Below are 15,613 nucleotides of genomic sequence, written 5' to 3'. Positions count from 1 at the left end.
GTGCCGTGCCCCCGGGGAGAGGGGCGGGCTGCACCACCTGCCCCGGCCCGCATTCCGGTGCAGCGCTTGCGGCGAGCCGGTGACATCACCCGCGTGCCCACCACCCCCCGCTCGGAGCCGGCTCCTCTCCCCCGCGCGGCACTGTCTGCCAGGGCGGCCGGCGGCAGCGGCGAGAGCGCCCGCCGAGCTGCCCCCGGAGCCCGCCTGCCCGGCCGCCTCTCCTCAGCCGCCGCCGCTCGCCGGGGGGCGCGTCCCGCCCGCCCGCCCGCCCGCATGACACTCCGCAAGGGGGAGAGGCGACCTCAGCATCCAGGAGCACATGGCCATCGACGTCTGCCCGGCCCCATCAAGCCCATCAAGCAGATCTCCGACTACTTCCCCGCTTCCGCCGGCCTGCCCGCCGCCAGCCGCCCCGCCGCCGCCAGCCGCCCGCCCTCAGCCCCGCCGAGCCGCCCCGCGACGAGGACGGGACGTGGACCGCTCTTTCGGGGCGTACGGCGCCAGCGGCCCCCGCGCGCAGCCGGCCCCGCGCCCGGCCGAGGAGGAGGCGGCGGACGCCGAGGACTACGAGTCCGACGACTGCAGTAAGTTGCCAAGTGGCCGGGCCGCGGGCTCGAAGCTCGCCTGGAGAGCCCCCGGCAGGGACCGCGCCGCCGCTGCCCCCGCCCGCAAAGAGCCACCAGTTGCGGCGGCTCTGCCTGGTCGGGGCGGGGGCTTCGCGGCTCAGCCCGCCTGGGGGTGGGGAGGGTCGCGGGCCGGGGGTCTCTGTTCCCAAGGGGCCGCTGCCCAGTCAGTCTTTGGGCAGCCCCCCTCGTGCAGCTCCGGGGCGGGAGCCCCAGGGGGGCGGGTTGAGCACGCTAAGCGTTTCCCTTGCAGAAGGCAGCGGTTTGTTACATGCGGGTGTTTGCGGCTAGATTAACCCCTTTCAGAGCCGTGGATGTTCCGCTGCGCTGAGCAGGGCGGCTGGATCAGCGGCTACCTGTGGTTAATGAACAGGGGCCCGATCCTGTCAGGTGCTGAAGCTCATGGGAGTTTCAGGATCAGGCCCAAAGTTTGAAACAAGGAGATGATTAGGGAAGGAGACTGGTTAAGAGCCGATATTGCCGAGCGGTGCTGAGCCTCGCTTCCAGGAAAGGAGGACCCCCAGGAAGCTGCAGATACTTTTAAGGGTCCCACGTTGAGAAGGATTTCTCTTTGAGAAATGTCATAGCTCTCTGTTGTTGTTTCTGTGCTTCCCTGCCTGTAGTTGGCTAAGCTCAGGCTGCGGACATGTGAGGCAGATCCTGATCACCCTGGAGTAACTCCCCTGAAGTCACTGCAGTTACCCTGGAAATTATACAGCCACTTCTGAGATCAGAATCTGCCTGGTATGAATCCAGAGATCCAAACTGTTGGCAAAGTGGCAGAATTTGGGCTTTGGTGGCTTTGAGCATGTGTTAACCCCAAATTACTCTTTTCTGTCTTTGTGGCCTTGTAACCTGAGTTCGGTGGCACATGCCCTTTGCTTGGGCGCTGTCTTGCTGAACCATTCTGGTCTGCAAGTGACATAAGTGCAATATTCAGCTGAGCGCCCAGCCAAACTGTTAATAACAACTTTAGCTGGATTTGGGTTATTTGCTGCTCTAATTATCGGGTCATCCTTGTTCATCCTGACAAAAGAAATTGGAGCATTAAGTGGCGAGGGGAGAGATGCATGCAGGAACAAAGTGCTAAGGGGCTCTGCATCTCTTTCCTTGGCTACTGGGAGATCAGCTGCTAGGATTTCAGAATGTTAGACTTTGGGCTCTAAAACCCACCTCCCACTCCCACTCGGTAGTCATTTGGGAGGACTAAGCCCATCTTGGTCCTTCTTATCGACACCATGGAATCAATTAAACTGGTTTCCAGTGGGCCAGCTGGTGTTTGTCTTGTTGCAGCTAAAGTTAAAAATATGTTTCTTACAGTATAACAGGTGGCAGCAAAACTGCTGATGCTGGTTTGCCAGATGTGGTTATTTTTCCACTAGTAAAGATGCAAGAACTAATAAGCTCTTCCTGCTTCCAACAGAGCAGTTAATGCTTGGTGTTTATTTGTATGACAGCAGCACCTAACTGACCCAACTGAGTTCGGGGCCGCATTGTGGTAGGAACTCTACATACACACAGTAAGGAACAGCCCCTCCCCCTCAGAGTTTACAATCTAAATAGAAAAAACAGGCGAAGGAAGGATTATTATCCCTATTTAAGAGATTGGAAACTGAGCACAGTGAGGTTGAGGGACTGGCCAAGGTCCTGCAGGAAGTCAGTGTCAGAGCCAGGATTTGGACACACAGCTCCTGAGTCTAAGTCCGGTGCGTTAACCTCACATCTCCCCTGACTGATGCATGAAACTGGAATGCCCCTCTGCACCTAGATTAATGTCTTGGCATAGAGATAACAGTGATGATTTAGAAGCGTTGGTGCCTTTACTCCTGGAGCAGTAAGTGCTGTGAACAGGATGTCTGTGCAAGATACAATATAGGGACCCTGGGGTTGCGAAGGTCAGAACCCTTCCCAGCTGATTGGACTTTCTACAGGCTTTTCTAGGGAAATAACATTACCACTGAGACAGCCTCTCGCCAAGCCCTGGATGATCTGAGTGAGGAGATGTCAGGAATCGTCTACTCACCTCAGCGGAGCAAGGTCACTGTCCCACATGGGCGTCAGTATCAAAAGCTTGCCTCCTGGCTTGTGAGATTCCTTGCTTACCATGACACAGCAATGCTAGTGATGCATCAGGTAGATACAGGGGGCTGATCACATCTTGCACTCAGCTTCTCTTGTTGAAATGCAAGTCTTGCCCTGCAGGAATCCTGCACGAACTCAGGGAAATGTCTATTACTAGACATTATCTCCTGCAGAGAGGATTCGCAGAGCTCTCCCTATGGCAGCACTTCTCACCTAGCTCCAAGGGAATACTCCCAATGATGGGTTACAGCACTCAGCCTTTGCTGGGTACGAACTGTGGGTATTGGGACAGCCTGGAGGGGAAGGATGATGCTGTGGTAATGCCTGGTCAGGTGATGTGGCTCCAGTGCTTGGCTTGGCCAGCGATTCACTGTGTGAGCTTAGGCAAGTCACTTCACCAATCTGTGCCTAAGTTTCCCTACCTGTAAAATGGGAATAATGAAATTTACTCCCCCTTCAGTGGGTAGTAACTCCCTTCAGCCTTGTTCTGGAGTGGCCCAGAGTCTCCTTTCCAGTTCGATTACCTTCTCTAGTCTGATGTTATTTCATCGCCACCTTTAACCATTCCCCTTTGACACTGGGGTGTTTCCCAACCCTGCCTCCCAATAGTTTGAGAGGTAACAGCAGGGGGATTGGAGGAGGCAGGAGGTGGCCAAGTGGATCAGGAAGTTGCTCCCTCCCCTCCCACCCCACTAGATCTCTGTTGTGGAATCAGTTCAGAGAGAAGAAAGAAAAGGAACAGACCTGTTCAGCCTTCTGGCCTGACCCCCAATCCTGCCACCAATATAGGAATGTCTCCAATGTGAGCATAGAAAGACATTCTAGAAGGACCTGCTAGTTCCCACCTAGTCCATTCTCTGGACAGGGTGAGTTTGCTCCTTACAGTGGCGGTTCCAGCCCTCAGTCCAATCCCGTTTTAAAATGCCATCAGTAATCTACTCTAACCTTCTATTTCCTAGACACCCCCTTCAAACTGTCTGCTTCTGTAGCAGGCAACTCCCCTCCTTCCAGAGCAGTGCAGCCTAAGGCAAACTCTTCCTGAGGTTGGGGGAGTTTTTTACCTGAGTAAGAAGGGGAGAAAGACTGAGTAAGGACTCCACCAGGGTTTCAGCCCAGGAGGCAGAAACCTTCAGTTACTCTCTTAAAAATGTCTACATCTCGTCTCCTTCCTAGAGATTCTTCTAAATCTCTAAAGGCTTAGAGAATGCAGGGAGAAAACCCACTGTCTGCATCATTGCTTTTAAGAGCAGAACAGTGTGTTTAATTCTGGTGCTTTGCTAAATCAAAACCATAAGGAGCAAAGAGGAACAAGGATTCCTTCGAGGGAGTGATGGAGACACAAGGCTTAGGGGTGCAGAGAGATACCCCCTGGGACTGGAATTTCCAGCTGTCGGAGATAGTGCATGCGGGCTGGGACCCGCTGCACTGGATCTTCTCCACTAGGAGAGAGGGGCCGAAGGCTCAGCCTGGACTTTGCCTGACTGGCAGAGAACAAGGAGGAATAGCCCAGGGAGAGAGCCCCTAGAGGAGGGAGCAGACGCAGATTGCAGTGAAGGGGAATAGAACACTGTCCTGGTTACAGCAGCTCTTCGGGGAGTTGTGGAAGATTTCGGAGGAGCTGAAGAAAACAACTCCAGTCCCCACAGACCAGCAAGGGAGAGGCAATAATCAGCCTGTTGATTGCTGGCTGCGAGAGCTGCAGTCAGTGAGCAGGACTGGAGGGGACTAGCGGAGTGGGTAATGAGGGGGAGATATCAGGGTGACTTCAGGAGAGATGAGAGTAGTGTGGAGCCAGCCCTTACCATCACATACATGACTGGAGATGCTGGTTGGGGCAGGGGGCACTTGCAAGGTCCTTTATGATACCAAAATGACTCTTGGTCCTTCTGCAATATCTGTTCTCTTTGGATCACCAAGCGCTTTGCGAACAGGGGTGAAAGAAGCCTCACAAACCAGTGACGGGCAAGTGGGCATGATCCCTGGCCTACAGACGGGGACGCTGAGAAACAGAGAAGGGAACAGCGAAGCCCAGGCCATGTCTTCTGCCGCCTTGCCCTGTACTCTGGCCACAGGGAAAAGTTGATGCAAAGGCAGGAGAAGCCAGTGAAGGGGCTGTGACTGAAAAATAAAGTCCCTGATGGATCAAAGGGATGATGCTAGAAAGTTAAGGCCAAAGGAGAAATCTCTCCCAGTGAGGTAGTTGGTGGCACACCAGACCAGCTGGAGGGAGGAACAGCACTAGACAATTATACTCTGAGGGCCACAGAACTATTATTATAGCCTGTAGGAGCCCCAGTCATGGCCCAGGACCCCATTTTGCAATGCTAGGGGCTGTACAAACGCAGAGCACAAAGACAGTCTCTGCCCCAGACAGCTTACAAGAGATGGAAACAAACAGGGGAGCAAAGGAAAACATGGAGACAACATTGGTCAGCATGCTCAGCAGTGGGCTCAGCACACCAGCAGCCTAACATTGCCAAGAAGTGGGCTTTAAGCCTCGAGTGCAAATGCTGATTGTCGTCAGTGGCCCTTATATTGTCTGTCAGCCTAGGGGTGGAAGGGAGCCGTGAACTAGGGGTCAAGCAAAATTCTTTGGTTTCATCGCTGCTTTGAGCTTCCTTGTGACCTTGGATAAGGCACTCCACCTCCCTGTGCCTATACTGTTTTGCAGAGATAATGATATTTCCCAGATGAGCTTGTGGATGTTTAGGGGGTGCTGTGTCCATCTCTCACTGTGGGGTATCAGTGTCAATGGAACGGGCCAGATTTTTATTCCTGTACTCAGGCTGCTTGCTACGCATGATTCAAAATCTGCCTGAGACTTTTTGAGAAGTACAACCCTTTGTTCCACTGAGTTTGTTTTCATCAGATGGTTTTCATTGTTCATAATTGAGCTGCTAATGAGGTGTCAAAACACTTATGCAAATTGAGGAGAAGAAAGAGTTAGGGGGTAGTGACTGGAGGGAAGAAAAAAGGCGAACACCCAAAAAATCACAGTTTGGTGTATTTTATCGGCTCAGAAGTAACTGTAGCATAATGTCTTTTTGCTAGTTGGGAAGGAACACACTATAGATTTATTGGAACATTATAGTTCTCTCATCTACTTCCCAGTAGCCTGCAACCTTCCAGAGAAACCAGTCTGTGTATTGTACCATCACCATGGTGTCTGGGCACCAACAGAAGTTTAGACAGCAAAACAGATCGAAAAACTATCTTCTACTCTGTTTCCTTTCTAATACACTGCCAAGAGTGCATGTGCATGGATTTTCTGATCAGATATTATTACTTCATGCTATAGTATTTGCTGTTCTTAGGGAAATTGTGCCAGATCATCTTTCAGGGCTGCATTCACAGTGTTACAGCTGTTGCTCATGTTCCTTTTGCTGCACAATCAGCTCGCTAGTCCAGAGTAATTGGTTATTCCCAGACAGGCTGTCAAACGCTAATGATATCTTTGTTTACATATGAAGTAAGCCAATCTTAGCAGCATGGCGTCGTGTTTGAGGCACAGGACTGGGAGCCAGGGAAACTGAGTTCTGTTTGTGACACCATCACTGACTGTCCGTGAATTTGGGCAAGTCCCTTATCCTCTGTCTGCTGCAGTTCCCCACCTGTAAAACAAGCATGATAATGCCTAGCTACCTTAGTGAAGTGCTTTGGGATCCTCTGACGAAAAGTGCCATACGAGTGCAATATAGGTAGACATTATAGGAACGCTGTGACTCTCAGTATTGTTAAGGCAGGAGTCACCGGAGGGCACTGTTACACGTAGTCTAATCATTCTTTTTCACAGTGTGTGAGTGAGCTTTTAGTTTTTGAAGAAGTGCTGTGGTGGTGGTAGTTCGTGATACGCTGGTCTTTGCCAGAGACAACCTGTGGCAGATACCGCTGAGTTTGCTCAGTACTTTATCTTTGAAGGGAGTTCTTGGGATGACGTTGTTTCCTGGGAACATGGGCATTGGCAGGTGGGTTGAGATTTCTGGAAGAGGGGATGGACGCTGCTTGTGCCTGCTTCTGTCTCATGGTGGGTGTGTATGTGTAGTCGAAGGAAATTACATTTAGAATATACCCAAACTCCTCCAACAGGAAGCTGACCTGCAAGGCCCTGCAGAAGAATTCTGCTTCCGCGCAGCACAGCTGTGATAGTGTTATAAATATCAGCTGTAGGAAATGTTATTTCTAGCTCAGATCGCAGGCCTATCGTGATGTATTGCATCTTGTGACATCTGCTACAAGTGATTCACTGAGAGAGGTTTCTTAGGAAGACACTTATTTTGGGCGAAGAAAATCACTAAGCAGCCAAAGTTATAATGAAGATATTCATTACCAGCTGTTTAAAGGTGATGATAAGAACAAAAGTACCAAGGGATGCAGAATTTACAGATGACATGGCAATGTTAGCAGACAACACAGAGTTGCTAATAAAGATGCTGGAAATAAGCAAGGGGGAGAAAACACAGTTTGGAGATGATCAGGATATTTACATCCGCAAAGCAGCTCCTTAGCATATGTTGCTGCTGCTATTAATAACCTTTCATTTGTCTTTGCAATCCAGATTATGCAAAAAGAATATTTTTACTACACAAATTGCCATTGATTTCAACAGGTGTCTGGGTAATATTATAGTAATTTTATTTACACTGTATCAAGTCCAACTTGCCAGCAGCCCATAAAGTCAGTGGAGGTGTTTTATATGCACAAGTGAGATGCTAAATCCAAGGTCTAATTGCATTAAAGAGCTTGTGACCCCCTTTTCAAGTAGAGAGGTGTTAAAACTAGTGGGTTGGCCAGATTCCAGCTTGAGTAACCAACCAGTCAGACCTGGAAGTCCCCTTGCAGTTTCGCTTGAGATATTTTACTGATTGAAAGGCATTTATATGGGATAAACTGTTCTTCTTTACTACTTATCCTGAGACATAGTGCAGTGTTGCTGCATATTGTTGGAAAGCTGCCATGTTCCACACCAAGTGATGGCTGCATTTCAGTGGTGGGGAATGTGATCTGTGCACATGTAGTTCACCAAGAGCCTGTGGGCTGAGAGCTTTTCTTTGGGTGTAGGGTGTCATTCCTTTCTGAGGCATTCTTGCTGCAGTTTTCAGGGGGCATTTGTTGGCGCTGTAGCTACTGTGAGAAGTGTTCAGCAAAACAGCTCAGAGGTGAACGGATTTTGGCTAAGCTAATCAGACTATTTCTGGTAGAGAACTGTTACGCTGGGACCAGGCTGGAATTCCCATCTACCTGAGGTGCTTATTTCGCCCCCATTATCTTTGTGTCTGAGCACCTCACAATCTTTTTAATAATAATATAATGGAGATATCCTATCTCCTAGAGCTGGAAGGGACCTTGAAAGGTTATCAAGTCCAGCCCCCTGCCTTTACTAGCAGGACCAAGTACTGATTTTGCCCCCGATTCCTAAGTGGCCCCCTCAAGGATATTGAATGCATTTCTCCTCTCAACACCTCGTGAGGTAGGACAGTACTGTTATCCCCAGTGTATAGAAGGGAATTGAGGCAGAGAGAGACTTGAGCCTGGTCCACACCTAAAACTTAGGTCGACCTAGTTATATTACTCAGGGCTGTGGAAAAATGTTATGTCCTGTTAAGTCAACCTAAACTGCACTGTAGATGCAGCTAGGTTGATGGAAGAATTCTTCTGTCAACCTAGTTACCCCCTCTCAGAGGAGAAAAACCCCTTGCATTGACGTAGGCAGCATCTATGCCTGTAGTGTAGGGATATCCTTGCCAAAGGTTGCTCAGGAAGTTTGTGGTGGGCAAGGACTTGGGTCTCCTAAGTCATAGGCTAGTGCTTTCACCACCAGACCATTCTTCCTTTCTATATACCAGCTACATCTTCTGTCTTGACATGCCCCCAGCTGATTTACAATCCTTGAGCCAAACTCAGCTCCCAGAGAAACCAAGTGCTATTACCATGTAAGACAGTGGGAGGTGCCTCCACTTACACCAGGGTTGAATTTGCCCCAGCACATCTGCTGTGTGAGCTAAGGCTAGGGTGACCAGATGTCCCAATTTTATAGGGACAATCCCGATATTTGGGGCTTTGTCTTATATAGGCGCCAATTACTCCCCACCCGCATCCCGATTTGTCACCCTAGGTAAGACTGGAGTGTGGGGAAGCCTGATGTTATCTGCCTTCACAAAGTGGCAGGGGCGAGGGAGGAATCTAGCTTGCGTCCTGTCTCCCCAATTCCGAATCCTCCTCCTGAGACCCCAGGAGGGGAGGCTCAGGTAGGATCTCCAGGGGTAGTCTGCACACAATGCTCATGTCTGTCCAGCTGTCCATCTTCCTCCTCCTGGCTGCTGCAAAGGTCTGAGCGCAGGCGTGCCGCAGAAAAGAACCATATGGCCAGTAGCCTAAAGCAGTTCAGGCTAATGAATGGGCCATGTGGCAGCATCTTAATAATAGGCTTAGTTTTGCATGGATTGGCTCTTCCCACCCCCTGCAGCATGCCATTTGTTAACCTTTTATCCCATGTCCTTCCGTGAAGGCTGAGCAGGAGACCAGTGCTCCAGACAAGCTCCTTTCCAAGGCAGTTGCTAGTAGCAGCAGAGGCAGCCATGGGTCAGAAGGGATTCTTTAATCAAACTTACTGACTGGATTTAAGCATCTCCCAAGTCGTGGATTTTACTCCCATTGACCATGAGCCAAAACCTACTGGAGTCAATAGAAGATTCTTGCCAGCTTCAGGAAGCTTCCAGGCAGGCCTAGGCAATGCAGCTTCCTCCTTTCCCCCTTCTCAGCTTTTTGGATGTGCTCTTCATTAAGCATGCCTGCAGCAATATCATGAGTGATCATTAAGCATAGTGCTATATTTAATTAGTTCACCAAAAATAGCTATTAAATTGCATCTGCGTACACTGAGACCATAACTGTGCTTCCAGCAAGATACTTCCCAAGGATCTGGTCTTCCAAATGCCACATAGGTCCAGTACTGGAAAGCAAAATGGCCAGGGTAGCAGGATGTGCACCCAGGAAGGAGAGTCACAGTTGTGATTGCGTCTGCCTGATGACCCTGGAGAGAGCTGGTGTTAATGGGAGTTGAGGGCGCTACAGGAACAGGCTCTATGGGCTGCCAGGTGCGGAGTGCCCTCAACTCTCATTTGGCTTGTAGAGACTGAATTTCTGCGGCAGCTCCTGGCAGACCAATCACTTGGTTTTGGTTTATATCAGCTTGTAGCTATCAAAGATTTCCTCTTCCCTATGTCTCTGCAGGATAATTTCCTCTCCTTTGCAGTTATTCTCTTGTTGCTCAGCAGTAAAACGCTATGGAAGGTAGGGCTTCAAAAGCATCTCTTCTCAGAATGTCTCTTAATGCTGAGAAGAGGTGACCCCTGTGCACAGTGGCAAGCATCTCCTCTGGCCCTTTGCAGCAGCACTGCCGTTTGTACTGTGGTGGTGAGTCACATTGCATGTGTGCAGGGACCTCCTCTTACCAGCTGCTCCATGACTGATTTGTTCACTCTTCGCTCAGATATTCCAAAGCCCAAGTGCTTGCTAAGTTTTTCATCTTTATATTTAACACTAAAGGCAATATTTTTGGTTGTTAATTGCAATGCTGAATTTCATTAAAAAGAGAGAGAGAGAAATTTGAAGGCCATTTCTAAATTGAAATTGCTGAAAGTGTAATTGCTCATGACATCAGGGACCATTTAGTACTGTAAAACATAATTGCATCTCTGAACTGTTCTGAGCAGATAAGTGAACACTCCTAGTTTGAGAAGATAGAAGACCTAGGAGCACTCCATCATCTGGCTACACAAAGAATGGGCTCAGTGGGCAGGAGTCCGTCAGAGGTTCGCCATTATCGTGGTCTGGAAAATGGAGAAATAGTCATTAAGCCTGTAGGCTTAAGTGTTTTTTGGGAAAACAAACAAAAACAAAAATCTTCTGAGACGGGAACAAGTGGAAGCTTGAAGAGTTTTGTTACTTTCTCACTGCTGATTCCACTGAAGTCAACAGCAAAACGTCCTTTGTGGCTGAAAGGAGTAGAATCCGTTCCCATGGGCAGGAAAGGACCCCTGCCTATGCGGTAAATGCTGCTCTCTCCTGTTTGCTTGAAGGCATGCGCTGCCTGAATTGAAATGTTTCCTCCTGTACCCAAGACCCTGCAGTCAGTCCACCTTGGGCTCTGACCTTACCAGAGCTCACTAGCTCAGTGGAGTAAACCAGGGGCAATCCAGAGATGGGAGACCTGCATGGAAAGCCCAGGTGTTGCAGCAAGGGGAGGTTGGTAATCCAGTGGAGGTCCTGTCCTCTGAATCCATGCGGAACCCATTCCCTAGGATAGTCTGAAGGGCACTCCGTTTCAGCCTAACACTTCCTCCCTTTGGACTCAACGCTAAAACTCACATTGACTTCAACAGGAGCAGTTAGACCAATGATGAGTCCACCTTAAGGCCCTGACTGCTTATGGTCATCAAGGTGTAGAGGGCACACTCAGCACCTTGGAGGATCTGTCCCCAGAAGTCCTCTGACACCTTTCACCGAGGCAAAAGTGTTAGTTGCAGCAGGGCTGGCTTTAGGAAGTGTGAGGCCCAATTCAAACATTTTCGGCAGGGCCCCAGCAGGGATAACTTAAAAAAAAAAAAATGTAAAAAGAAGCCTTTCATTTCTTCACAACTGGTTCCCTATAAAAAGTTCTGATTTAAGGGATGTGCCACAGTATGTATTTTTTGTACCAATAGGGTTACCATATGTCCGTATTTTAAAAATTCCTCCCAGATGGCAATTTAAGAACCAAAAAGCCTGACATGTCCAGGAAAATACGGATGTATGTTAACTTTACCTAAACTTTTTTAAAAAGATAGGCCTGGACTAGAAATGAGCTCCGTTTTGCATGTGTGGGTCCACCCCACTCCCTGGGAGTGTGCTAGGGTGACCAGATGTCCCGATTTTATAGGAACAGTCCTGATTTTGGGGTCTTTTTCTTATATAGGATCCCCCGACCCCCGGTCCTGATTTTTCACGCTTGCTGTCTGGTCACCCTAGGGTGTGCACATGTGTGGGTCCCAGCTGCTCCCTGCCCCTCTCATTGAAGCAGGTGTGCAGGGTTACTGCCCTGGGAACTGCAGGGGGACCAGGGAACATGGGGCTGGCTGGAGGCAGGGCAGGGGCTGGGCTGGAGGTAGGATCTGCGCGGGGGAGGGCAAGGATACGGGCGGTTGGAGACAGGGGTGTATGGGGCTGGCTGGCTTCAGGCAAAGTTACAGGCGGAGTGCAGCAGGGGTTGGCAGGCTGGAGGCAGAGGAGTGTGGGACTGGCTGCAGACAGAGCGGGTGCGGGCAGGGCAGGGGGTGCAGCAGGGGCTGGCTGCGGGCAGGGGGTGCGGGTAACAGCCCTCCTGTAATGGTGAGTGCCCGCTCCTCCACCGGGGTAGCGGCAGCAGCCCGGGGCTCGGGGGCCATTTAAAGGGCCCGGGGCTTCCTTGCTTCCACCGCCCTGGCCTTGTAAATAGCTGCGGGAGCCCTGGGGAAGCGGTGGGGCTCCAGCGGCTATTTAAAGGGCTGAGGCAGTACAAGCAATGGGAGCCCCAGACATTTTAAATAGCCCTGCAGCTCTATTCCAGGGCTCCAGCAGTGGCTCTGGTGGCAATTTAAAGGGCCTGGGAATTCCAGGTCCTTTAAATTGCCCCCTGGAGAAGCTGGGCCACCCCGGTACAGCACACTGGCTCTTGCTGGTACGCCATACTGGGGCTTGGGCGCAGGGCCCTCTTAGGGGTGGGGCCCGATTCAGGAGAATTGGTGGAATTGGCCTAAAGCCGACCCTGAGTTGCAGTGTCATATGCAAACTGTGTTCTCGCTCCTTTCCCCACCACTGACCCGGAGTGAGTAATGTGAGACCATGCAGTGGAGCGGTCACTGTTGGACGGGAGAGATCTCCCTTTATACTTCAGTCTGGAAAGGGCTTGGGGTTCCTGTCTGGATGAGAAGCACTATAGATGTCTAGGGTGTTACTGTTCTGACTGTAATCACAGCTGCTGTGGAGAGAGGAGTCAGATCTTCAGTCATCATTAGTAAACTCTTGGGCAGGATTACACGTAACTCCATTAACTTCCATGGATTTATTCCTGATTTACACCAATCCAAGCCAAGGAAAATCAGGCATTGCAGCTGTAAAAAATCCGTGGGTGTGCAATGGATATACTAATGCACCTACATGTCAGCTCGCAGCGTGCAGCTGATTCAGAATGTAGCATTATCTCACCCCCCCAAAAGCCCTTGACATGCTGTAATTAGATTACAGACAGAGGCAAGAGCGCCTGAGCTCTACCTGCTGAAGAGATCTTCGGTAATACTTCTCTGAAATTGCAGTAAATTATCTCCATTCCTTCTGAGGAGTCATGTACTGACATTTTGCATGGAGCTCTAAATGCACAGCTTTACTTGTTGCTTTTCAAGCCCTTAAAAATTAGTTCCAATGCAGGGAGGAATTAAAGCAGCAGCAGAACAGGGACCCATCTTTTATAGTGCGTTAAAAAAAACCCAGTTTCTGAAGAAGGTTACCGGACCTGTGCTTTCTCTGAGGGCGAGCTAATCCAGCCAATCCCCTAGCATGGCTCCTGTGATCAGCCTGGCACAAAATCCATGAGCAGATTATCTTGGGAGCAGTAATGCTGATAAATGTAGGGACTTAAAGTTCACAGACTCCCTTGTAATTAGTTCTATAGCATTTTTTGATAACACACCTCCCTTCTCTCCACCACACAACCTTGTGGGCTTTTCCCCCAATAGTCGTTAGTCCCTGAAATATGACGCTTCATAGGAATGGGAGGGCACCCCTCTCAAGTCATAAATTCCTTCCTCATTAGTTGGAGCAAGACTGTTCCTTACATTTGCTTTGCTAAAGTTTGGTCCAGTCATCCAATCAGTAGGGCTTCGTCTGCATCCCACCAGGGAACTATTCCACAGCTGAATAGATCTCACCATCAGGAACATTTCACCTTTGCTGAATAGCCTCCCATTGCTTCTAATGTCAGCACCTTGTGCTAGGCTAAATAATTCTTCTTTCTTTTATGTCATGGACACCCTGCAGATAGTCTGAGATGGTTTTAATATCCTCCTGCTGGTTGCTGCTTAAGCCAAGTTACACCTATGCAAGTTCTTTCCATCTTTCTTAGGCAGTCAAGCCCTGTAGCCCTTTAATTGTTTCATTTGCTCTTCTTTGAACTCCATTGTCTCTCTGGTAATGAGATACTCAGAACTAAACCCAGCATGATGCCTATCCATGTCCAGCTGGATGGCCAGGGTTAGCCGATCAGTTCTGCCCTATGCGGTGCCTGGTTAGCAGCTGTTTATCCTAGAGAAGGTTTAACCACGATGCTGCCAGTTGAGCATGTAAAACATTTTGTTTGCATTGTTGTTGTCGCCGTATTGGTCCCAGGGTACTGGAGACACAAGGTGGTGGGTGAGGGAATATCTTTTATTGGACCAGCTTCTGTTGGTGAAAAAGACAAGCTTTTGTGCTGCACTGAGCTCTTCTTTGGCATTATATAACAAGAGGAAACCTGATTTATATTGCAAGGGAGGCATTTTGGTCCCAAGATAGTAGAGGGCCTGTTTAATGTCTAGACTGAGGTGGGTCAGAACCTTTGCCCCTTTCCCTTGGGATGCTCAAGATCCAGATCTGAATTCTGTGGCAATCTCTAGCTTGAATTGATTCTGGCAATATTCCAGTGCCCTTGCACCCTTCTGACCAGTTGGCCCAGTGCAAGCTGTTTGAAAGAGCTCATGCATCCTGTCATCCCTTGTAAACTGAGGCCCTAATAGCTTGGGAGACAAATAGAGATTTATTGTTGAATTTGCCTGTTCATTCAGAGGGTATAAATAGAAACCGCCCGCCTCAGCCTCTCAGTCACCCAGCGTGCAGATAGGAAATGCCAGCAATAAACAGTTTCTCTGGACTTTGCCAATAATAGCCATATAAGCTGCCGCTCCCTGACACCTCATTGGCTGGTTGGTTCCAAAACAGATGAGAGGAATCTCAAGGCCAGGTTCTGAGATCCATCAGCATTTTATTCTACCCTGTAATAATTGTGTGGCCTGTTGAATTAATCCTAACGTCCAACGACTGGCAGTAAAAGAGACCATGTTCCTGTACACAGCAGATTTATTTCCCTTTTAAATCTTGTGTTAAATGCCAGACTTGGCTAGCACCTTCCCATCAATCTTTCCTATAGTTCATAGATGGAAGAAGGGTCAAAACCTGCTAATGAGTTCAGGTCTCCTAATGGTAATTTTATCATAGAAGCAGAATTATAATATAATAATGTATCCTGGCTATTGTCTTGAGATTTCTAAGTAGCAGTTTTATAATTCCTTACGGAGGCCTGTTTTGTTTTATTTTAATTTTTTATTTGAGGTCTGTATGTTTAAAGGTCAGTGCCAGGAATAGCCCAGAATTTTAAAAAATGTGTCTAGTAAGCAGTGTTTCTGGTCTAATTGCTGTCCTTTCATCTTTGAGAAACTTGCTTCTCAAATTAAAAGCACCATCCTTGTTTTCATCTCAAATGTGAAGTTTGGTAAGAATCGGGGAAAAATTAACAAAGCAAGCAAGAATTCTGCTTAGCTTCACTAACAGCATCAGTCAAAGTCTACATAGCCATTGGGAGTTTTTCCATTAGAGTTGATAGGCTTTGGACTCTAATTCTGTCCTCCGGAAATAGAGGAATCCTGCTGCAGGTCTGATATATGAGGGCCCATCACTTAAAGGTGACTGGAAAAAAAGGGGTGGAAGTACTGAGGTTGAGTGCACGTTGTGCATTGCCTGCTGCTTGTGTGTGGTGTAGGTATTTCGGCTGTGAACGTTTGCACCAGCTGCTCCCATTGCTGGATTGGGAATATTTATAAGTGACTCTCTCAAGTGCATTTGCCATCTGTTGGCTTTGAATAGTT

General features: G+C 49.0%; 1 protein-coding gene across 1 annotated transcript in view; it reads left to right on the top strand.

Annotated features, from left to right (window-relative positions):
* The first annotated feature begins 273 nt into the window (after positions 1-273).
* The window catches only part of DOC2B (double C2 domain beta), a 137,787-nt gene continuing 122,447 nt past the window's right edge, over positions 274-15,613 (top strand). The window contains 5 exon segments of the mRNA XM_032793091.1: positions 274-296; positions 298-338; positions 341-433; positions 436-465; positions 468-584. Coding sequence (XP_032648982.1) covers positions 274-296; positions 298-338; positions 341-433; positions 436-465; positions 468-584 — 304 coding nt within the window.

Source organism: Chelonoidis abingdonii, chromosome 20 (genome assembly GCF_003597395.2).
Source record: "Chelonoidis abingdonii isolate Lonesome George chromosome 20, CheloAbing_2.0, whole genome shotgun sequence".
NCBI lineage: Eukaryota > Metazoa > Chordata > Testudines > Testudinidae > Chelonoidis > Chelonoidis abingdonii.
The sequence above is the reverse complement of the archived record's forward strand: the minus strand, read 5'-3'. Positions and strand labels throughout refer to the sequence as shown.